This window comes from Falco cherrug, chromosome 11, assembly GCF_023634085.1.
Source record: "Falco cherrug isolate bFalChe1 chromosome 11, bFalChe1.pri, whole genome shotgun sequence".
In the NCBI taxonomy this organism is placed as follows: domain Eukaryota; kingdom Metazoa; phylum Chordata; class Aves; order Falconiformes; family Falconidae; genus Falco; species Falco cherrug.
Window position 1 is genome coordinate 34,052,238 of NC_073707.1, and position 25,820 is coordinate 34,078,057.

Genomic DNA, 25,820 nt, shown 5'->3' on the forward strand with positions numbered 1-25,820 from the left:
GCCCGCAAAGTATGTAAGCCCTTGCTTAGTATGTATCCAATAAAGTGACGAACAAAAAGGTCTCCTACGATGTCATAAGACCTAATTCACTAGAATATCATTATTAATTTAGAAGTAAAAAAAAGCAATAAAAGGGTATTTTTTTCTATTTTCCATTAACTGGAAAAAGAAAATTACATAGGTCTGACTTGAGATGTGAACTAAATAGCTGTAATTCCATGGACTGCAATTAAACTGTGGCCACATAGTCCAGGTTTGGATCTTAGCTCCATATTTTTTCTTGTTCTTATCTGAGCTGGTGAATTGTGTAATAGCTGTTTATTGAAGAGACTTACTTAATTTTGTGCAAAGTAAGTTTGGTTTTCCCCAAGAGAACTGAATTCAAGGCCATCCTGAGTGCGTCTGCTAGAATGGTGAATACTTTTCACCTGCTGTATTATATGCAGTCTCCTTTATCATAGAGTGGTAGATTTGAGCTTTTTATATTTTTCCTTTGTTTGCAGAACTGTAGAAATGTTAATGCTGTTAGTGCCAAACTCTGCCTAGTGAATTTAAGCTTACTGAAGACCAGTTGATTTTTCCATAGTTACCTTTTGACCTCTCAAAAGAGGTCCTAAAGCTCCCCAGACCACAGGCTGAAAAGAGTTGTTAAAGTGTCAATGATGTGTTAGATGAGTGTCATTGTACTGAAATCAGTATTCATATTGAGTAGTCTAGTTGGAGCATGAACTGCAATGTTTTCTTTTTTGAACCCAAACTCCATTATGTTCCTATAGCATTCAAATACAAATTCAGAACTCAAATGTAAATAATAGCAGGCATTTATAAAATTGCATAAATATCATAACAAATGTGCCATATGGTTATTTCATAAGGAACAAAGATTTGTAGATTGTCATATTCTTAAGTTGCTCACTGGAGTTGACACAAGACTTTCCTTTGGCTTCACTGGGCTCATTCAGACCTTTAGTGACAAAGAGTTATCAGCTATATTCAAAAAGGATGTTACTGAACTATTCAGTACAGGAGTTCAGCTCTGGTTTGGTTGACTAGTTCCAGGAAAAGAAGTTAGGTAGAAGACTTCCCTCAAACTAAGCTTATGTAGATACCTGTCATGGTTTAACCCTGGCTGGTGACTTAAGCCCTAGGCAGCTGCTGGCTCACTTCCCTCACAGAGGGATTAGAAGAGTAAAAGTAAGAAAACTCATGGGCTGGGATGAAGACAGTTCAGTAGGTAAAGCAAAACCCACATGTGCAAGCAAAGCAAAGCAAGACATTCAATCACCATTCCTATGGGCAGGCAAGTGCTCAGCCATCCCGAGGACAAGGACAGCAGGGCTCCATCCCGCATAACAGTGACTTGGGAAGACAAAGGCCATAATGCGACCGTCCCCTTCTTCCTTCTTCTTCCTCCAGTTTATATACTCAGCATGATGTCATATGGTATGGGATATACCTCCAGCCTGTTCGGGTCAGCTGGCCCAGTTGTGTCACCCCAGTTTCCCATGCCTCTCCAGCCCTCTCGCTGGCAGGGCCTGAGAAACCAAAAAATCCTTGACTTAGTACAAACATCACCCAGCAAAACCCAAAACCATCCCAGTGCCATCAGCATTGTTCTCCCACCAAATCCAAACACAGCGCTGTACCAGCTGCTGAGAAGAAAATTGACTCGCTCCCAGCGGAAACTGGGAGTAGATACCATAGGGATCGTTTTTACATTGTTGGGATTCTTTTCGTTCCAACTAGTATATTTAAGATTCACGATTAATTGAAATCTAGGCAATATCAGATGTGCTTAAAGGTGTTCCAAGTACTATATTTTTCTCTTTTCCCCATGCGTATCATTGTAGAAAAGCAAATTACTGTTTATTCCAGGTTTTTTTCTTGTTGTTTGAAGAACTCACACAGTGGACAATACAAAAGCAGTGAAAAGTCTTGGTCCTGTAATAACTATATCCTTCAGTATATCATAGTTTTCCACAGTTCTTTTGAAGAGACTGGAGTTCTGCCTGGATGCTGATTTTTGCCCAAGTGGATAGCATTGCAGGATAAAACCTACCTGACATTACGCATAGCATGCTGCATAGAAAGTACACAGTGGGGAAGGAAATAGAGAAAAAAGAGGAAAATTGTTCGTTTGCTGTGTTTTGGACTTGTGATTAAACCAGTGTTGATAACACACCAGTGTTTTGGCTATGCCTGAGCAGAGCTTGCAGAGTATTGAGGCTTTCTGTTTTTCCCACTGGTTCCCCTCCAGACTGCCTGTAGGCTGAAGATTCACAAGAAATGGGGAGGTAACACTGCTGAGACAGCTGATCTGAATTGCCTAAGGGGATATTCCATACCATATGATGCTATGCTCAGCAATAAAAGGCCGAGGAAAGGAGGAGCAGGGGGACATGTTTGTGGATACAGCATTTGCTTTCCCAAGTAACCCTTACATGTCCTGAGTACCCGCTTTCTAGAAAGCGGCCAACATCTGCCTGCTGATGGGATTTCATGATTAAATTATTTTATTTTACTTGTGTGCATAGCTTTGCCTCACTTACTAAACTGTCTTTACCTCAGTCCACAAGTTTTTCTCACTTTTGCTTTTCCAGTTCTCTCCCCGATCCTGCTAGTGGGGGGAGGAATTGAGTGACTGCCGCTGTGGGGGCCCAATCCACCATAGCAGGGCAACTGCAGTTTTCAAAAACTGTGGATGGACTTACTGCACATTTGCACTATATTGAACCACTTGTGGCCAGTAAGTCCCAAATTGTTGGATTTGCTTTGTGTACTTGTGCACACTGTACAGCACGTGCAGATTTCTGCTAAACATCTCAAAGTCTTGTAGCCAGCTGTTTTCCTAGTGGAATTGTTCTGTTCACAGAGTCCCTTTCCCCTGACTGTCAGAACTCCAATGGCAAATGCTTTTGGTTGCAGCTTGTGCAGCACTACTGCAGTAGGTTTTCTGAAGCATCATTCAGTAGCTTTAACTGCTCTGCCAAACTGCAGGATTTTTGGACCGATAGTTTGTTTAGGAGGATTACGGATGCTGTGCATTTCGTGTTACTACTGCCAGTGCCTGTCTTTGTGCCTCTGGCTTTGTGTGTAGCATCAACACATTTCCTTCTTGTGTGTCATTTCTCTCAAGTTCCAGCTGCCACTAGGTTTGCAGGGAACATGGAAAGATCATTTATCATTGATAGACTTTATGTTCTTTGACCTGGAGAGTTCTGTAGGTCTTCTGATTTTCTTGGGTCAGAATTCCTCAGAATAGCTGTTGATGTAGGAAGCTGTAGTTTTCAGTATAAGCCTGTCTGCATTCTGGTAGTATAGTCATCTTTATTTTGAGAGCATTATGCAGAGAACCCCAGATCTGAAATTGTACGAAGACCTAGCCCGGGTCTGACAGTGAGCCTCTCGAGGCTGGTGGATACACTTCCATAAAATGAAGTGGGTGCCTCTGCACTGCACTCTGTGGCTTCCAGAATAGAATGTGCACTGCACTCTGTGGCTTGGGAATAGAATGACATCTGTGTGCCTCTGGAGAAGTCACATTCGATGACATGCTAGCATCTCTGTACTATGCTCTCCAGAACACCCGAGTCTGGAAGCATGTTGCAAAGATGGTTTAGATATGCCTGCACAGCTTTGCACAAGGTCCAGAATGATTTATCAGTGTGGGCTTTGCACCACCTACAGGTAGTAAAGCTGCCTTTAGACCCAGGCTCGCCCAGGATACAGTGCAGCACTAACCTGTTCCTGATCAGAGCATCTAGTACTGATCTGCATTAAGTCATAAAACTAATCTGCACTCTGACCAAACCATATTGTTAATTATTTGAAAATGTACTGTTTCACTCCTGGCTTATGTGGAGGATATCAACGCTGGATGCTATTCCTGGCATCATGATCAGGAAGAACTTTTGTCTTGGATAGATCAGGAGCCCATACAGTGTCTTTGAATTGCTGAATATCAGAAGAACTGGACTTGCTTTGTGCAATTGCAGACTTCTCCACTGAAAACGACTGACACCGACAATCGCTATATTTACACAACAGTATGGGATGCCCAAGGGTATCTCTGGCACCAAAAAATTTTAAAGTGGTTCTGTTCCTCACAGTCTTCTGACTGTTGTGTACAATCTGGGAATTTTCATCACTATCTTCCTGTGCTTAGCAGACTACTGTCTCAGCCTGTCTCTTTCTTAATGATGGCTCCTTTAGCTGGAACTGATATACTTGCTTACCACTCCTGGCTGTTACTGTTTTCTTTGTTTTCCTGGATATTTCAGCTGGGTTTTCCCTGGAACTTGAAGACATTTTGCCATCATTTATATTCTTTTCCTGAGAGCCACAGTCATACTTTCTATAAACGCTTCCTGTCTTGGATCAAGAACTTCTAATTTATGTAAGATTATCCATAAGTAACCATTTCTATATTACTTTTGGGGATTATTCCTGGTAATACTGTCCATTTTGTTCTTTTACACTTTCCCCAGTGAGATTATAAAATCTTTCCACCGTTTTCTCATCTTTATCTTCCATGATCAGTTCTGTATAGAAAGTGAGATCTTTATACTGCTGATCCTGCATTTGCAGAGTATTGTCTAGCACAGCTGCAGCAGCAGTGCTCTTCTGCAGGTGTGCTAGATGGTACTCTGCAAACACAGAATCAGCAATATGAAGATAAAGCTTTTTGAACTTTTCTCTTGTACTCTGCCTCCTCGGGACTACATCCTGTACCCCTCTCTTGTCCTGGAAAATGTGTTGCTCAATGTGACACCCCAGTTGCAAGCGTGTGTGCATGTTCACACACAGCTTCAAGCTCAAGAATTTCTGTTAGTATGGAGCCAGTGAGTCAGATGGTTTCCTGCACAAGCACGAGGATGACAGGGAACTGAGCAAGCAGGGAAACATGACACATATGAAGGATTTATGTGCTGCCTATGGGTATTTGCTAGTGCACAAACTGGAGTTTTCTAGTGCCCAGATCGCCTAATATAGGCCAAGAACTGCTGAGGAAAGTGGCAGTGGCAGCTGTTGTCTGAGGGGAAGATGAATAAGCACTTCATCTTCCATGCACAGCATGTCTTGGGCCTTGTGGTTTAGCCTGTGGGAGTGTTTCAAACTGGAGTTTATATGCTGCATTTCATATGGCCCAGGCTATGGTAGCCCCCAGGAAGGTGACGGGCAGTGCTTGCCAAAAGTCTGGAGGACCATTTGGACAGGCTGTTTTGCAAAGGACACATTCCGTGTGCCTTCACATGTGAATGGCTGGTATAGAAAAGCCCTAAACGTTAATACATTAACTGAAGGCTTGCTCATGATGATTTCAGGGCCTTTCAGTGGAAGCAATGCAAAAGAGTACTTGCAAATCTGCCGTGATTTAATTACTTTTCAGCCAGTTCCCAGAATCAGCTGTTTTATTACTGTACATGTAACATTTTGACCCTTAGGGTATATTTTTAGGGCAGCTGAATGATGCAGTTGTTGTGGGAAGTGCTACAGAATGTCCCTGTTTTTGGTTTCATTTTGTTTTCTGTAATAGATGTAAAAAAGGAATTGCCTAACAGTCTTGTGTTTCATAGTGTTTTTATTTCCGGTTAGTATTTGTTTTAGATTAAGCTAATCTAAATTAACTTAATCTTAATTTCTAGTGACTATTTGGTTAGATTAACTTTATGTGCATTACATGTATGCATGCACATGCCCAAAATCTGGATTTGACGTCACAAAAGTAGACCACATATGTCCTAGATTTGCTTATGGGACGTTATTGTGATTGCACTCAAGGATAATTCAAGTGGAACAATGCTGTTATGCAGTTGGTAGGATCAAAACCTGGGCCTTAGCATCTGTGTATTCATGAACAGGTTTTGAATGATATTAAAAAAAAAATATTGATTTTATCACCATATCAATTTAATGCTCCATTTTAAGTTAGACTTTATCATAAACATCCTCTATCCAGATACCTTGACAAAACTATCTGTACTTGTTTGAAAGCACAGATTCATGACTCCTCTACACTTAATGTTTCTGAGTCTATCCAGTTTGGGCTGCTATGAAGATAGGTGTCTGGTATTCAAGCAGTATGGAGAGTTACCTGAATCCCATTTTTTCTTGAAGCAGTTTATGCTGGAGAAAAATGTGGTGGTCAGCAGGTTCAAATGACCTTCAGTAAGTTTCTCGCTATGACCCAAAGCAATGGTTCTTGAAAAGCCATTCCAGGGAGTGGTAATTTTGAACAGATCTGGTTTTTTGTGGACCATTGTCCAGAGGTTTAGACCCAAGAACCTCTCAGGGGAAAGGCACTGGCTGAAAGAGAAGCAGAGCCAAATAATGCAGGTGGTGAAATTGGCTGAGGATGGCTCCTACCTACTCCTTTGCCTGTGCTGAAACTTGTAAAACCTTGCCATAGCTATAGCTTTATCAGACTTAGATGATGTAAATAAATTTTCGGAAGTAGAATGGATTTTTGTTGTTTCTTAGAAATACGATCACATATGGCATAATTGACTTGTGGAAGATTCATTGTGATGTAATTTCTGTACTCTTAATGTCAAGGTGTGGGAATGCTTACTTTATTTGTTGTACTGAGCTTCCTATAGTTTCTTGATAGTATGTAACAATGGATAGTATTACTTGAAAGAAATGTACTCCAAGAAACACTAAAATATTCTGTCTGTCTCCATGAGAAGAAATGACTTGGAGGGTTATTGGGGACCATAGCTCAGGGAGAAGTATTCCTCAGCATTTTTATGCTGTCTTGTTCTTTGCCTTCTTGCATGTATAATTTCAGCTGTGATGCAATGTGGGTACAGATCAGCTGAGGGAGAAGGGAGTATTTTATATAGCAAAGGCAACAAATAGCCATGACAAATAGTACTACAACTCATGCCCTACCCCTGAGCCTATCCCAGACACACCGTACAGGCTATTAATCTTTACTTAACTTTGCCTGGTTCTATCATTTGCATGTGCTGCTTAGATGAAAGCAATTTTCATATGGAGAACTTGGTATGTTGTGATAATCCTTCAGCCAGCCTGCATTCTTGGCCTGGTTGTTCTCTTCACTCTACCATCAACATGCCAAAAATGTAAGCACGTGCTTACGCATATGAGAAGAGTTAAATTCCTGCCTAAGTGCTTATGGTCCTGCAGTTTAACAGCAGGTTTACACTGGTATAATTTGAATAATTGTACTTACAATATTTCTTACTTATTTTAATGTGAATAAGGCTAGATTCACTGCATCTTAAAATGTGGTTTCATATATTGTTTTCCCATTAGGAAAGTGGTTTGATTTCAGCACCCAGCTCCCATTCCTGCCTTTCCCCTCTCAGCACTGCAGCTTGCTAGCCTTTTTGTTTTTTTACCACTGAAACATTACTGTTCAGTGCTGGCTTTAGTCCACCTTTCCTGCAACTAGCTTGTTTTTCCCACCTGGGCTCCTACGTTGGTCGCACATAAGCAGTTTCATGGCTACCCAGTTACTTTTGCTGGGAACTGATCTAGACAGGAAATACCCTCTTTTTATCCTCAGGCAATTTTTAGTTTGTTGTGTGGCCACAAAAATGCTTTTGCCAGCTTAGTGAAGGGGTAGCATGTGGGCAGGAACAAGCAGCTGGGTATGGAAGAAGTGATAAACAGCAACACTCTGGTTTCATGTGGAAGCATGATGTCATTTGTGTGGATACAGCTGTTTGTCCGTGAAAAGGTTATATTGCTGCAGGACTGTTTTTAACCTGAATTATTGCTTGAGCTGGATTTGCCACTGAAGCTAAAATACCATGCAGCTGGACTCTTAAATGGTTCCACACTCTACATGCTGGACCTGTGTGATATGGGATCACCCAGAAGGAAAAATTTGATTCAGATTTGATGTGTAAATATTTCTGTCAAATGAAGCAGGGCAAAGTTTATGCTGGCTTAATGCCTGTGTACCTGCGTTATTCCAGTTGAAGAATGACAAGACAAGACCTGATTTGGCAGAGAGGTGGCTAGCGTAAAGTCAACTTTTCAAAAATTTTTTTAACTTGGAACTGGCAGAGTGAGTTAAATTCAGCATTTTGCATTGTATGTGTATCATACATTTGATTCAGGCTGTGAAATCATCAGCCCATTTCTTTCAATGCACACTTCTAACAGTGGCTGCTGTACTGTATCCTTCAAGGTCAGACACATGGCACAGCATAAATACGTTCAGGTCTGAGAAGTGTAGAACTGAGTTGAGATTTCTGTTCTTATGGTAAGAACAAGGAGTGAAAGATAAAAAGGAAGATAAAAATCATAGTCCTTTGGACAGAAAAATGTTGTAGATCTGTCAATAAAGAAAATGTTAAGATTGAAAATAATTTTACTACCTTACTGCATGTTACAAGCACACATTTGTAGACAAATTTTCAGTTTAAAAAATTACATGTCATTTACTACATATTATTAGGTAAATAGTTGAACATACTAGAATGACTATAAATACTTGCTGTATTATAAGTATTCGTGTTTTATACACATATGAAATATTAAACATAATTTATCAAGCAGTTACTAGTACCAAATCTTGCCAGATCGAGTAGTTCTCAGCCATTTGAAATACAGTAATTCTAATAACTCTATACTGTAAGCAAGCAACAGTGTCCTAGGCCCTCTGTTATCTTAAAGTATGATTCTCTTTAACCAGCCATGATTTGTTTTCTTTCCCACAGTCATGAATCACCAGCACCAAATAACACCCAACACAGCCATGTCACAGCAGAGTCGTCCTCCCCAGACTCCACAGCCAGGGCTGTTGAATTTGCCCAGTGCGCTGACCACACAGCAACAGCAGCAGCAGAAGCTGAGGCTCCAGAGAATCCAGATGGAGAGGGAGCGAATTAGGATGCGTCAGGAGGAGTTACTGAGACAGGTAACACCAAGGATACTCTTGCTTTGTTTAAGAGCCTTTAGTTCAATACATCCAGATTTTTACCAGGTGCAGTTAAGTAGCTCTGTTACTTTATGTCAAGATTAACAACTGTTTTACGTGAGGGCAACCAAAATGCTAATATAAATAGAGTATTTCATTTTGTTCTCTAAACTAGCATTGAACAGAACACAAAATGGCCATCTGTCAGGAGTTACAGATTTGGTGTTTTCCTTACCAGCTATAATAGTAGCATAAGGACCAAATTTTGTTCTGTGTCTGTTTCTGAATCTAGAGTAACTGTCACTGATGTATTCTCAGTTTAATTTGGCTTGCATAGTTGACCATGTTCATGCTTCACTTAAGATAAAGACAGAACATATGGAGTTGTCCTTGACTCTAATTCTGACTCTGTAATTTGCACCCTTTTGCCTTTGAGTTAAAATAAAATCACATTCGTGTCTTACATGAATAACTCTGATTTGAAGACTTCCCAGAGACGGTTCTTTGTGGATGTTCTGTTTACTGTTCTATTTCTTAAGTTTCAGCTCTTTATAATGACTTATATTGGATAAAATACTTACGTAACTTCCTTTACATACCTTAAGGAAATCAGTTTTAACAACTGTGTTTTTTCTATTATGGACCATGCCACTGGTGATACTGTGTTTTGCTTGGCATATTAATCAGCTTCCTTAGAGAAAACAAATAATCTGTTTCTCTCAGGAACAGAGTGAACAAAATACATTTTATCAAGAATAACACCATTATTGGTGGCCTTGTAAATGCTGCAGTTACAGTTCTAAGTACCTTTAAAAATGGTAACTTTCACAAAGCCACAGAATCACAGACTGGCTGAGGTTGGAAGGGAGCTCTGGAGGTCATCATCTCCAGCCCCCTGCTCACCCAGGGCCACCCAGAGCCCGTTGCCCAGGACCACATCCAGATGGCTTCTGAATGCCCCCAAGGAGGGAGACTCCATCCCCTCCCCGGGCAGCCCGTGCCGGGGCTCAGGCACCCGCACAGTGATGATGACAAAGTGTTCCCTGATGTTCGCAGGGAACCTCGTGTGTGTCAGTTTGTGCCCGTCGCCTCTGGTCCTGGCACTGGGCGCTGCTGGGAAGAGCCTGGCCCCGTCTTCGGTGCACCCTCCCTGCAGGTGGTTATATACAGGGATGAGATCCCCCCGAGCCTTTTCTTCCCCAGGCTGAACAGTCCCAGCTCTCTCAGCCTTTCCTTATAGGAAAAGCAGTGGGCCCACACTTTCCCTAGCCTTCCTGTGGTTGCCCAGGTACTTACAGAAGCCCTTCTTGTTGTCTTTGACTCCTCTGGCCAGATGCAATTCCAGCTGGCCTTTAGCTTCGCTAACCTCATCCCTGTGTGCTCAGACAATGTCTCTGCTGGGTTACCATCCTTGCTTCCATCTTCTGTGGAAATAATAATTTTGTGGAATTATTATTTCATGCCTTCGGACCTTTTGCCTTTGAGATTGGACCATAATTTGCAGTTGTTTTAGGGTGACATTTGTTTATACTGTATTTAGAAATACACTATGACATTTCTTTGCAGTGGGTAGAAGCATGGTTGTTACTGGGCTAATGACACCAATTGGCTGGACTTTTCTGATGATTTATTAGAGAACCATAACTTGCTGTAAAGTTTCAAAATGTTAGTGACTTGGGTAATATGCAAAAATAAGCCTAAGAAAAATCCTCACACACCTCCCTGTGAGGAGGAGTAGCAGAGTACGTGTCATAGGTTGACTAGCCGCAAGTAAGTGAGGAGTGATGCACGTTTTCTTCCAAGTCTGGAGGAGAATGACTGAGAGAACACATTAGTGATGAAACCAGACTGGAGCATCCCAACGACCTCTGGAAGACTTTGTAGGTAGTAAAGAAAGGGACACATAAATCTTTAAAACCTTTAGGTCTGAAATAGAGATCTGGATGGTCACAGCAGATTTACCAGAAGGGAGATGTGCTCACAAAGATTTTTCATCTTTTAGAGGCAGCAGTCATGCATGAAAACCTAAAATTGATGGCCAGCTTTTTGGTTTTCTCTCTGCAGCCTTTGAATGATGGTTTGGCTAAATATGTTGGGTTTTGGCTTTTTTTTTTTTTTTAAACATACTACGTCAGTAAAATTAATGGAAGAAGAGTTTTTTAATGTCTGTAATGATTGAGAATGTGAGGTGTTCTTTTCCCATGCTTTTATTTCAGAACAAACAACTTTTAATTGCATTTTACAGAAACATCACTTTTCAAAAAGTAATAACAGACATTATTACAATCAGTCATCAAATTAAAGGTTATTAGAATTTTCTTCAGAGTGATTTTTTTTCCTCATATACAGAAAATGCAGTTTGATATGGGGCTTTATACTAATACAGACTTCCAACAACAAGAATATGATTGTACTTTTCTTCCCATGTACAGACTATATGTAAGTCAAATTTCTCTTCAGTTACACGCTTGGAACCTTAGTAACATCATCTTTGCAGACTGAAAGACAAAATGTAAGATGAATGTGCACAGTATCATATAGTAGGCTTTTGTAAAAGAGAGATTGATAACAAAATCAAGATGGATGTCTGGCGAGTAGAATCACAAAAACATTACTGAGAATATTTGTAAAAACACTCTACAATATATTTGCTTAATTTATATTTTTTACTCTTTTCCCTCCTTCCTCTAAATATATAAGAACTTTAAAAAAATTACTTAACAAAAGTAATGACAAAAAATTCATTAATACATTTTGAAACTGTACAGCACCGTCTAGCTGCATTTGGAGAAAAATAAAAGAGCATTAAAATTACGTGCTTTTATAGTTCCTGCAACAACACTTGGCTATCTTTGCATGTGATTATTCCTGTCATCTTTAGTGCATATATATATACATGTTCAAAGTTAGGCAAATGCTCAGTGCCCTTGCTGAAGAAGGGTGAAAGGCAGGTACAATTTCACTGAGGTTTCTGAATTTTTTTACCTGCTTCTGTCAGGATGGAATTGAACTTCCATAGTTCAGACCTGAGTCTGGAAACCGTACAGGCACCAACATCTTGTGCCCATGTTCAATTTCCATTACCCTTAGGTTTTGGGAGTTACATTATACATTATACATTACCTGTATGTGCAGAACTGTGTTCAGGGTGGTGCTCTTTGACATGAGCAGTGATCTCAAGTCTTTTGAATTCTCCTTTACCATCAAGATGTCAGAACATAATAGAGATGACTGTGGGAAAAGAGTGGGGATATCTGATATGAGCTTGGTTATAATTGTCATTGTGCTAATATAACGTGTTTAGCTATTTTTACTCTCTTTGGCTCTGCTCTTCCTTCAGGACAAGAGCAAATGAAGCTTCAAAACAGTTGTGCCATTAACACAAGGGCTGGTTTCACTACTCTGCTGGCTGTGTTTTACTTTGAAACTAACACACACACTGCAGCTGTGTCATACTTAATCAAGACTCCAACTTACTATGCCCAGTACCACCCTGCATCTATCGTGTTTATTGTGTTTGTTTGAGCTCCACATTATATAAAGCAGGACAGTATCACTTTGCATTACTGAAGTTTTCAAAACTGGTGTAGCTCCTGGGGAACAACGTATTCCCCACCGAAGGAAAGCGAGATGCAAAATGCATCCATCCTAACAGAACTTTGTGAACTTCCTGCCAGTCACCTGAGCGCCTCTCAACCCTGGCAGCTGAGAAGAGTGTGACAAATCCCTCTGGACTCCTCAGTGTTAACATAGTTACTCCTGCCCTGACCCTTCACTGCTGCTTGTGCTTTTCTAGTGTAACGTATCTAAGGGAAGAATGCTGACTAAGTGTGCATGCTGCTGCTAGCAACTGTGAGGAGTTGAGTGAGAGGGGAGGAATTCTTGTGGAGGGTCACAAACCTCCCTTCAGCCTGGAAGCAGCTGCTGCCTCCCCACAGACATTCTGGGCTGCAGCTGCTCGGGTGGAGCAGCACACCCAGCTGGGAGGAATACACAGTTCTGGAAGCTCTGCTTGAGGAATTTGTTTCCTTCTTTGTCCTCCTCTTCATTTAGTTGGTAAAGCCTCTAGAACTGGAGACTTGAGTACATGCAAAAATGGCAGCATTTCAGAAAACCAGTATGACAGCTTCTATTTAAATGTTTCCTTACTCCGGTTTGTCATTCTGGAAAGAGTTAATTCCCTTTCTTACTGATTTGTTTTTGTCATCTTTCCAAAGGAAAAGGGAGAATCTGCTTGCTGCTCAAGAGCTTCTTGGAAATGGAAGTAGTTAGAGGCGATGTCAAAAAGAAATCTCTGCAAGGGTCTTGCAGGGAAGATGTGCCAGCACTTCTCTGTGTGCACAAGTGCCATCTTCCACCTTATTGTGAAGGTTACAGTCACAAAAAGGCAAGACTTCTCACAGGTTCCTTTCTTATCCCTGATCCCATTCCTTAAATTTGTGCATAGAAAGATAGAGGACCTCAAAAGAGGCTGTAGAAGGATCAGCGTATGGGAATGCAGAGGAACATTTATCATTGCTTTGTCCTTGCAGAGTAGAACCATACTGGCCTACTGCAACCTGAACAGCGAAGTGCCCTGCTGTGCTCTTCCACCTGTGCAGACTAGCCCACAGTCATGTTTACTGATGGCATGGGCAATGTCTAGATGTCTTACTTGCCACGCTAAGTATGACTGGCAGAAAAGGAATTGCACTGACTAGCAATGTAAACTCACCATAAAAATGCCCTTGCTCATCTCCCCCAGCTGGAAATGGCCGTTTGGCCACTAAGCATGGAACTCAGTTCAGTTCTGCCAAGGAGGGTTCCAGGAAATGTGACAACAAATTTCTGGATTTATCTGGCATACAGCTAAAAAGGACTCCACATCAGAATTGTGTTCAGAGGCAGTGAATAATTCAGCTCACTGCAATGCTTTGAAGCTTTTAAATATTTTTTATATTCAGCAAATAACCACTGCTGAAGCTTTTTGACATGCCTTTGTCATAATCAGAGTACTGTGGTTTTTTTTTTTTTAATTTATTTTGTTTTGTTACTGATTTTGAGAATCCGTTTGAGTTTTTAAAACCACATACGCTTCAGTGCCAAGCGGATCATCACAGGCATTTTGTCCTTTTTGAACTAAATGCTAAGGGTTGTATCTACTGGCCAACAGAAGCCACTCCTGCATTTGAGAGCTGCCAGCTAAGAGCTAATTAGAATAGTTAAGGCTATTATTGTAGCTTCCAACTATAATATTGCCATTCGCAGGGCTGCAAGAGGTCTCTGGCATTTTTTGCTGCACTTTTTAACCTAGGGTAGGAGATTCTTGAATATTCTTCTTAAGAACCTTGTAGTCACAGTTACAGTAGAGAACAGGACATTAAGAGGCTGCCACGCAGCTTTTGTGATTGTGTAATTCCTCTGTTACTTTTGACCACTGCTGTAATAGTATCAAAGAAGCAAAGAAGTCTAACATTTGTAGCAGTATGAAGATTGTAATGTGACTTCTGAACCAGTATCTGCATCAGGCAGCATCAGAGGAGAAGCATACTTCAATGTATGGTAGAGCCAGTACTCTGCTTCCCAGTATGCAGGAGTCTATTGTTCAGTATTATAAAGTACTATTGAGTTAATATTACAAGCAATGCGCAGTATGTTGAAATAAAGACAGGGGAGATGCCACACCATTCCCCAGACGAGAGCAGATGAAGTAACTGTATAATAAATGCAGTGTTTCTTGCAACAAAGAAGAGACGGGAACTTAGATTTTGTAGATGCCAGTGTGGGTCTTCCTGTAGAGTGCTGGAGGCTTTTCAGCTCACAAATTGTCCTGCTTTGTAAGGTCTGTCTAAATCATGTAGTAGATTAAACATTCCTGGAATTAATTGTTGGCCCTGCTGCACTTAGCAGTTAGGAGAGCCAATTACTCTATCTGGGGACATGATTAATAAATCTGGGTATGAATTTCTCCTTGTGGGACCAACCAGCAGTTGGCACTGGGTTTTCCAAAGAGACCACTATCTGGATTCCCTGATTGCATAGGTCAGCTGCAGGATGGAAAATAGCCAGCCAGCACTTTGTGCAGGACCAGTAAGTCCAGTGCCATGGAAAGAATGGACATTTTGCAATGCTTTCGTATTTGTGGAAGGCAGTTCAATGAAAAAGCTTGAAGTTTAACAAAAATCCTTCTCAAATGGCTGACTCTTCATCTTACTGGCCATAGGATAAGCAGCCTGATGTGTAGAAGTAATGTAGTCTCTGAGCCCTTGTTCTTACTTTGTTAGCAGTCTATTCTGAGCTTCTTTTGGAAATTAAATTACCATGGAAATGGGGTAAGTTACAGAAGCTAACCAGTGATTCAAGTTTTTCTCCTTCACAACATGATACAGAAAAATCTTTGTGTCTTTCTGGAGGAAGGCAGTGCCTGTGTCTATTCTGTAAAAAGGTGTGGCTGGAGGAAGTATAGGCTAACCTGAGTCTGGCAGCTTGGTAGCAGTGACATTTCAGCTGGGCCTATGCAGGCTTGCCTGTGGCACTTGCTTGGGCATCTAGCCCACAATAAAACCTGTTCTGTTGTCACTTTACACCTGTTAGCTACAATTAGTCGTTTCGAGTACAGTTACAGCTCTTTATTGGAGTGGCACAGACATTGCATTATCAGAAAACTGTTCTTCTAGCATAACATGAAACAACCAGAGCTTAGAACCAGACTTGCTAAGTGTGCTCAGAGCAGTTATACTGTGTATGCAATTAAAAAGTTAGCACATTGTGCCCAGGGCTTTCAGCATGCAAAAAAACATACTGACCTATGATAAACCTCATCTTGGAACTTCAGCTGTTTTGGTAGGAGTGTCCTTAAACACAGCCTGTGTATCTATATTAACCTAAATTTAGGTAATACAGGTGCAGCTTTTGGTTGGTTGTTTTTGCCAGACAGAACAAGCCAGCAGTGGCAGATGTAAGAAATTATCTTCTTCTTTCAGTGTTGTTTATTTGGTGGACATTTTTTGTGTCAGTCTGTAAGGGAAATAAAAAAACTGTAAGGGAATACTTGCCTATTTCTGTGCAGTTCAGTGTGAGAGGAATAATATGTATTTCATGGAGATTTAAACATATAAAACTCCCTTTGTGAACAACACTTCTTTTGCAATGTACTTTTTGTGTGCAACTGAATTTTTTAAGTATTTGGAGATTCAGAGATCTCTACTAGTTCTTTGTGTTTTGCTGTTTTGGAAAGCTATGGGAGGAATCATAGATTTAAGAGAGGAAAGAGGTGTGTTTGTGCTCAAAGGAGGAAGGCACGACATGAAGAATGAGAAAAGCCTTATGTTACCTTTTTCCAGCTACTGTTTTCAATACAAGTCTTTTAAAGTGATGGAATTTACTAGTCTCAGAAATAATTATGCCATCTTTGCCTGTATATGAGAACAATTATGTAAAAGTAATTACTCAGATAGAACTTTAGGCTGTCGATACATCATTACCTGTTGTAGAAACACAAGGCACTAGAATATTATCCCTGCTAGGCATCTGGCATTTTTTATCAGAAGAGTTTCAAAACTCTTGCTGTGAATCCACCTACTAATTGTCAACAAATACACCCTTAAATAACGGCCTTTCTTCTCTACAGGTGCATGTCTTTACCTCCATAGTTTTTCTTCAGCAGTGCTTTCTGGTAGAAGTGGGTTGTTAGCCTTTGTCATCTCTGGTTAATTGCTGCTACCAACTTTTCAGCTTTAGTATTTTTTCTCTTTCATGAGCAGGAAGCTTGTCAAGCTGTCCCCTACCCACCCAACACACACAGACACAGTCCCCAACAAGTTGAGACACTGGTTTGTACTATATGATGCATTGAGAAGTTGCAGGATACAGAAAACATTTTCCATCGCTTTCTACAGGCAACACATTTTCAGCCGTATGTTTGATACAGTGCAATTGTATTGAGCAATACAATTGAATTTCTGTCTGATAGTTGAAAAAAAAAAATGGCATGACAACTGGCAAGAAATTATTAAGAAGATTGTCCCAAACAGAAAAGCAAAATGTTGTACAGGAAGATGTATGTATGCATATGGTCATTCTTTGATTCATGGAGCCACAAGATAGTTGAGGTTGGAAGGGACCTCTAGAGATTGTCCAGTCCAGCTGTCCAGCTCAAAGCAAGGTCAGCTCCAGCAGGTTGCTCAGAGCCGCATCCCATCAGGTTTCAAATATCTGCAAGGATGGAGACTCTGTAGCCTCTCTGGGAAACCTGTTACAATGTCTGTCACCCTTACAGTAAAAAAGAGTGGTATTGGGGCAGTATTTTCTGTGCACTAACGTGTTAGCAAGGTAGCAAAGAGAAGTAATTTCCATCGAATTAGGACTTAGTCACAATATTCTGAAAGAGGCAAATACTTGGATCTTGAACAGGATATTTTCAGTTATTTTATTTTTAGTATTTGATTTTTAGTATTTGATTTTTAGAATGATGGCAACCAGAACATGATTTGAATGGCATGAACATGAACCAAAATGACAGCAAAATGTATTTTACATGTTAGCAAACTAGGGGAAAGGCTTTTTTTTTCTCTCCTTTTTTTTTTTTCTTTCTCTTTTTTTCCCCTTCTTTAATTTTTCTGTTCTGATCTTACCTTTATTAGTGTGAAAAAATGTCCAGTGAGATTTGAAAATGCACAGCCTAAGTATCAAAGACATGAACTTCATTACTGGATTGTACTTTAATTAAAAAAACATCCTAGCTAAGTATATCCAGCCTCATTTTATCTCTTCCTTTTCTTCTCTTTATCTTTCTGTTATTTCTTTCTTGCTGTTTTTCTAGTACTAGCCTTTCTTGTGTTGCTGCACTTGCTATTATATTTTAAAAAAACACTTTCAGTACCTTCTTGTAGACAGTTAAAAAAGACGGTCTGCCTGTTTTCTGAAGTTCGCACATTTTCACAGACTCCAGCTGATTTATTCATAAACATAAACATCACCATTAGAATTGTCACTTGACAAATGTACCGACATACATAAGCTGTTAAGGCTCTTCAGACTGTTTATTCTCAACACTTACGAACTAACCAAATATTACTAAATCTAATCAATCTAATCTTACTAAATCTAATGCAAATTATTACTTATCAGTGAATATATTGATAATTTGGGTATGAAGGAAATACTGCATTAATGGGCACCAATATATTTTAATTCCCAATGAATAATTGTTACATTATTCGTGAAGAGCCCACACCGGTCCTTCTCAATGAAGAAATCAATTGAAAACATAGTAAAACATATTACAGCCTCAAAAACATGTTAATCTCTGTACTTGGGAGAATGAATGACTGATTAAATGGAAAAAATTCTCTACTGTGATTTAAATGAAATGCTGCCTCTGCTTATTCCATTTTTTAAAAAAAGGTGAGTAAACTAGGGAAAAAACAGGTACAGCTTTCTTATTTTAAGGTCTTAGGATATTTGTTTGGAACATCCCCGTGGAGCCAAACAACCTTTGTCTAAACCTTTGTACCACTAGATGTCATGGTGGTTTTGCAGAGATAATGCTAGAAGAATTTATTCTTTCTGAAGGAATTTTGAAACAAGTTTCCTTTGGCTCTAATTGCTAATTTTTCATCCTAAAGACAGTGTGCATGAGACAGGTCATTAGTCATATGCTTATCGTTAGGCAGAGGGTTCATTCTAAAGATTATTGGGTCAAAGTCTTGGTTCTAGTGGTTTTCTTCTAACATGTTAAGTACTGTATGGTTGCAAGTGATATTCTTTGTAATTTGGTATATAGCAAATTATGTCATCTAGTAGCAACTCAACTAGTTTCAGTGCCTGATTTTACTCTCTTTTGCACCAGTTTAAACTGAGGGCAATTTCACTTAAGGTAAGCTGTTAGAAACAGATACATGGGAGGTTAAATTTGAATCTGTAGGTTTTAAACTAGTTTATTATTTCTGCTTCAGCTCTCAAAGAACTTGGTCTCACTGAACAGTAAAATGAAATTGTGATTTGAGTATAGCACAGTTCAAGTATGCGTGTAAAAACTCTCAAGTGGAATTAGCTGGCCCATGAAGCATGGGTTAGGCTGTCAATAATCAGTTGTAATGTGCAGTTTTATGATGAGGCGATGCACAAGGTGTCTGAAGTTATAACATAGGTGATTTATTTTGTAGGGATTCTCTCTGCAGGCAGCAGGGCTATAGAAGTGCAGTCATTCTACAGGTAGTTGCCCTTGTTCAAGGTTTGACTCGACCTGGCTGTCTGCCACTACCCCTCATGAGAGGCTGTCAGTGTGACAGCTCTGCCAGTAAAGCCATTTATATGAGCATTTCATGATCTGCAACACGCAAAATGAGAGAGGGTAGTTTAAACAGGCAAACGGGCTCCCTGGTTTGGTGTGAAGCTGATTAGAAAGTCCTCAAGCACACCTGTCTCCTGGCTGAACTATGGGACTGGCATCCAGCCGAGCTAGGAACTGAAGGGTAGGTTCTGCTGTGTTTAAGCCAGCACAGGTGGGTATGGAAAACACTCTCTGTCTACCTTATGATTTTCTTCACATCAGTGTAAACCAACAGTCATCAGTTACATTGTCTAGAATTACTTTCCTGAATATATATGTATATGAAAAAATAGCCGTCTATATATAATGTGTATATATTACATTTTCACTTGTTACAAGACTGCAGTACTTCTGAGCTGTTGGAATAACCCTCCCCTTGTATTTATTTGCTTTTTCAGGAAGCTGCTCTGTGCAGACAACTTCCCATGGACTCAGAGAACATGGTCCCAGTTCAGACAGCTGTGAATACGCCTGCCATGACACAAGACATGAGGCCTATTACAAGTAATGGATCTGATCCTTTCTTGAACAGGCAAGTTCATGTCCTCTTCATTAGGCAATTGGTTCTGTTGCCTTCTCTACACTTTTAAAGCTGTATCTCTGAAGTAGTTTCCTTTATCATCTTCTTCCGTACTTACTGTGAACAGGGAGTATGGCTGAGTGGCTGACCTGAAATCTTTCAGTTTGTACTTCAAGAAGTAATCTTAGCGAAATCAAACAAATGGTAACAGGTGGATTTAATTGCACTGTAGGTGTATGTAGAAGACTCTAGGTAGAATAGGTACATTACCTAAGCATAAATAAACTCAATTCTTTTAGGCTGTCAGAACTGTTTTTGTCTAGAGAGTCATATATGCATGTGTGTATTTTAGAATTTTAAGAGTGGCCTCACTTCAGTTGCTTTATATTTGGGCTGATGTAACATGACCACATTAATGGCCAACAGTTCAGAATGAGGCTTATTTAGTGTTTAACTTGAATATCTAACCTATGATAGCTTTTTTCAAACACTATGATCAGGGACTATGTCTACCTGAACATCTTTACTGACGCTTTTTCACGTTTCAATTTATAGTGGGCCATACCATTCCAGGGAGCAGAGTACAGACAGTGGCTTGGGATTAGGATGCTACAGTATACCAACAACACCTGAAGATTTCCTCAGCAACGTAGATGAGATGGATACAGGTAGAATACTCTAATTTAGCTTACAGTATAATGATACTAATAACATTGTGTTATACCCAGTAATGTTTTATAATTGTGTAACAACGATAACTTCTCACTTCCCTATGCAGGAGAACAGGCTGAGACTGGGGTGTGTGTGGAAATGCCTACAAGGTACTTAGCGCCTAGAAAAGCTACTTAGTGCGTAGAAGGTTCTCATCTTCAACTTAGGTCCAGATTCTACCCTTTTACCTTAGACTGATACTAAACAAGTCAAAGTTGGAAAATGTGAGCCTTGATTTGTGTTTTCATACATAGTAAAAATGTGGTCTTGGGTTACAATCTTGGGACAAATCACTGCATTTTCTAACTTTGGGAAATCAGTCTCATTAATAAGTCTCTTACAATGGCAAAGCTGGATTTCTCTTCAGACAGAATGTAGTTACCTAGTTTAGGTTTTGCAATGTATTTATTTCTGTATGAGTGTCCTCATGCTGTTTAAAATACTGAAATAAGTTACTAGGAAATCCGGGTTTTTTCAGACAGTGAAATTCTCAGCCTTTCCTCACGTAAACTTCCTTCTGAAGTCATCAGAGGTTGTAGATGATGCAAAGAGTGAATGGTTTCTCTATTAAATATTATAATGCTTGTTATTACTAATTGATGAAAAAATAATATATTACTGCGAGCTGAATTGCTGTAAAACACTTTCTTCAGTTATGCCCTATGGACAGAATTCAGCCTTGTGCAGAGAGCATAATAGAGGGTTTACGTAAAACTCGATTGTATGGCTTGCTGTGCAGACAGTAAACTTTGAACTGTTGTGCTTCCCAAGTGGAAGGTCAGAGGATGATTACTTTGAACACTGCTGGAAGGGGCCTTTTGTGCTTTTGAGAGCAAAGCAAGGACATGACATTAACTCTTAGAAGAATATGCGTTCTGCAAGCAAATACGGTTTTGAGATAACTTTTGTAGAGGATAGGAATGCTGACAAGTGCTTACTGGAAAGGAGGAATATAATTTTTGTATCAATTGTGTTGTGTTAAATTACCCACAATAAGAGTTTGGTATTTCAAAAGTTCTTCTTTACTTTTCCTAGGAGATACCATAGCACAGACAACAATGAACATAAATCCACAACAAACACGTTTCCCTGATTTCCTCGACTGCCTTCCAGGAACAAATGTTGATCTTGGGACTCTAGAGTCAGAAGACTTCATCCCCATTCTCAACGATGTGGAGTCAGTACTTAACAAAAATGAGCCCTTCCTTACTTGGCTGTAATTACTCAGTGCTGATTTGGACTACGATGCAATTCAACATTTCTTTTTCCTCTCGAGGTAGAGGTAGAATATCTGAAAATCCTCAAGCGATACAACTTACTGCCTTAATGACTTTTATTACATCATCTTTATGGTCAATTTATTCTCTGCCTGGGTTTGATTGACACTAATTTAAATACAGAATACATATATATATATAAAAAAATACATATATGCATATATATTTTTTCCTCTTAAAAATGAAAGCACACTTCTTCACATATCTGTATACTTCTTTACCTTTTCAGACCAGGCAGAAATGTTTGACTTTTAAGGACAGAAAGTGGGTGGTGTTTGTGCATGTCCTTGACTGATCTCCTAGGTATTGATTAACATCACAAACCCTTCATGAATCACAAAAGCTAACTACTAGGTCACTTGATTCAAAAAAATGTGCACAGCATCAGACCACGAGGGCAGTTTTATTACTATGTTTATGACAATAATACCAGAGGCTTTTTTTATCAAGTTACTTAAGCTTTAAAAATCTTTTTTTTTTCATTCTTTGTAACTAACTGTACTATATGGAATACAGATTAAATCTGATCCATATCAGCCATAATAATTCTCCTTATATATTTCTAAAGGCACAAACAGTACTGTTGCAGTTTCTTTTTTCAGTATATTACTGTATAGTTTTCAGAAAATAAATACTTCCAATCTGAAAGTACCAGAACTGTTTAGCAACAATTTTACACTACAATATTGTTGCAAAATAAACCAGACTGGTACTGACTGCTGCCTTATAAAAACAAAACAATGTATTATAAACAAACATCTTTTTAAAAGGTCTTAGATTTTGATGTTTATTATATTAAGCACTACAATTTTGTAACTTAACATATGAACAAACAATTTTTTATAGAGATAAAATCTGTGGCAAATAAATGCAAAACCATGCTTTTAAAATGAGGTCTGAAAAATGTGGCACAACTCGTTAGTGTTGTATGTAGTGGGAAAAAAACCCTTGCTTATACAGTTTTTGGTAATATTTTTAACTGACAATGTCAAAATTACATGTAGTTGTATACATGAAAAAAGATGGTAACTTTATCAAGGCAGTGGTAAAGCAGTATTGCAACCTGTCTGGTAAAGTTGCTTAGTTCTTAGGTCTTTCACTTACTGTAATTGTTGTACAGGACACAAGGCATGTTCTGTGTATTTCTACTTATTGTATATCATACAAATACTTCTTTATCAGAGGTTTGGGACTGAGAAGGCATCAAGGACACTAAGCTTGCAGTTCCCCTGAAATGCAAATGAAGTCCTAAAATTCTTAAATATTTTGAAATTATATTATTTATAATCTATGAATTTAAGCTTTTTATATTGAGAAATATGTCTTTTAATTAAAGGCATTAAAACTTTTCTTTCAGCTTAATCCAGGCTGTGTAGAGAGAGGAAGAGATGTAGCACTCAGTGTAAATGTGCATTTGCCAGGTCTATTAACACTTAACAAGGTCTTACTGATGCACCACAATATTGGTCACTAAAGACGTTTTTCCCTCAGGTTGGGTGAAGGTAGGTGAAAAGTTCAGAGATGAAGTGATGGGAACATGGAGTAGGTGTGGAAGACAAATGATTGTGTAACAAACCTAGATCCTTGCCAGGAAGGGTGGCCGCGGATAGGGATGCACAGAAAACAAATCACCGGTGTTAAGTAAAGAACATAAAGAAGAACTTGATATGATAAATTGTCATGTTGATGATGAACTTGTGGGTGTATGTGATATCAGAAGATGGAAAACAAAAAGCACACACAACAAAATTCTGAAAAAAAGAGATGGAAGGCAAAGACCTTCAGTCATGAAGTTTTATTACATAGAGAAAAGTAGCTTTTTTTATGTTGTGGGGTCTTTTTAGTAGAAAATGAGATGTGACAGCAGAGTTGTGTCTGCACAGAATTTAATTACTGTATGGGCATTGTGTTTCTTTTATTCTTTTAGAGGAGTTACTTGGTTTTTTGGTGTTTTTTTTTAATTATTATTTTTGCTAGCGCTAACTGTTGAGATAACAGAAATTTCTTTCAACAAACAGGGGACCGGGCAGGGCTGACCAATGTTACTGTAATTATGATTAGTCTCTCTCTTTTAAGGATTTCTTCAGGTTTTCAGCCTAAATGAAAACCAGATGGTCCTAAGGCTTTGTTCTTTAATGAAGTGACTGACTTTGGTAAAAGACTTGGAGATTTTTGTGGTGTCTGGTTGTGATGCCAGTTTGTAAGGCCAACTCATCAGCACTGCATAATTGGCCTAACAAACTGAAACCCATTGGTGCTAGAACCATTTACAGTAGCTGCAGATCTGAGCTCTAGTATGATTCAGTTGATATTGCTCATCATTAGATGATGTTTAGAAAATGCAGTTTGTTCACTTGCTAGTAAGTCTGTACTATTGTAAATTTAAATTTTGTCATAATAAAAGATTTTCCAAGCAAATCAGGTTCTCAGCTGGTATGAATTAGCTAACCTGTGTTGACTTCAGTTTGGCTACACTGATTTTCATTGGCTGAAGGTTGTACTAGTGTTGTACTAGTGGTTTCCTAGTAAAGGCACCCAAAATGTTTATCTGAATGGTGGAACTACAAAATTGATTTCTCTTTTATTGGTGTTTCAGGTGGTTAAAGTCTCTTGGTCCAAAGACCTTAAAAAGGTAACACACACCCCCCTCAACTATATTTCCATATTACTTCCATAACAAACCAACAGCATGTGAAACAGTACTTAAGTGTAAAAGAACTGCCAAGATCTTTGATCAGATTTTTACTGTCATGAACCAAATTGTGGTTAAAAGTGATGCTTTATGCTGTGAGCTTTTAATTTTTGTAATGGAGAGAATGTATCAAATGAAGTACAGCAACAACAAAATCTACTTTTTAAAGTTTTCTTTTTTTTTAAAGTTTCTGGCTTTAAACAGGCTTATGGCAGAACTTTTAAAGTATGCAAAACGTATATAATTCTTACAAAACTAGATTTATTGGTGACAGTGTTTCACTGTACTATTTCAGGTTTTGAACATTTATTTTACTAAACGTACACTGCCTACTTGTAGTATAAATACAATAAATGTTCCAGCTGGACGGTTTTATTGTTGACCATCGGTGAGGGTGGCAGATCTAAGTCTTGGTGATACAGAAGTAACGGGATGCTGTTAATTACAGTTTGTATTCTGGTATTACTGTTAAAATGTAACCTGGGGAGGGATTGGGTTTGACTTTTTGACAACAAATGCTCTTTAGGGGAAGGGAAGGATTCAAATGTCTGTTTTAAATACAGAAAAATGTGGGTGTTCAAATAAACTTGTTTCCTAATACATCCATGTACATGCTAGTACTTTAGCTTTTCTATTTACTTATTTTTTTGTTTTATTATATGGCATGTGTGAGCATTTGTTTTTAATTTTGAGTACCTTGCAACAGATTCTATGTATCTAAAGCGATCAGATCAAACTGTTGTATCCAGGGTTTGATTCTGTTTTTTGGGTTTTTTTTTATTTCTTCCATCTTGTATGTGAAAAACAAATATAAATGAACTTAAAAGATTTTGGATGCATATTGGCTTATTATATTGTTTCTTTTTTTTTTTTTCTCTGGAGGATTTTAGTACGTGCTTCCTAGGGAGCTGTGTAACACTGCTTGGAATAAAGGTACAGACGTACTATTGTGTGCAAAAGGCATACATTTTGAATTAATTAATTAGCACTTAGCAAGTGAAATGGGTTATTTTACCGTTACGTTTCGGTTTCATTAGTAGTTGCCATGGCCGTTAGTGGCGGTTACAGCGTGCGTCCCGGTGCCATCGTTTTTTCTTTTAGTGGCACCCGGTAACTCATACCGCGCACACGCAGGCGGGGCGCCCCGCCTGACCGCCGCCGCCGGGGAGCTGGAGGCCGCGGGGGGGGAGCGGCTCTGTCCGCTCCCGGGGCTGCAACAGCCGGTGCAACTAGTACTGTGGATTTTAATAGTCTTCCTTGAGTCATGCCCTTACAGAATTATTCTAATTAATTGTTAGAATACTGCTGCCAGGATCTCGCGTTTGCCCGAAGAGGCGCACCGGCGTGCGGCGGCGCGTGGGCTCGGTTCGCTCAGGTTTGGTTCGGCGGAGAGGCCGAGCGCGTGCCGACGG

The 25,820-nt window shown here is 39.3% G+C and overlaps 1 protein-coding gene across 1 annotated transcript in view; it reads left to right on the forward strand.

Moving 5' to 3' along the window:
- WWTR1 (WW domain containing transcription regulator 1) overlaps window positions 1-25,236 on the forward strand; it is a 77,879-nt gene extending 52,643 nt beyond the window's left edge. Inside the window, exons 3-6 of the mRNA XM_055723353.1 lie at window positions 8,697-8,896; window positions 19,607-19,740; window positions 20,284-20,396; window positions 21,475-25,236. Coding sequence (XP_055579328.1) covers window positions 8,697-8,896; window positions 19,607-19,740; window positions 20,284-20,396; window positions 21,475-21,659 — 632 coding nt within the window. The 3' untranslated portion in view covers window positions 21,660-25,236. The remainder of the gene's footprint in view (window positions 1-8,696; window positions 8,897-19,606; window positions 19,741-20,283; window positions 20,397-21,474) is intronic.
- The last annotated feature ends 584 nt before the right edge of the window (window positions 25,237-25,820 follow it).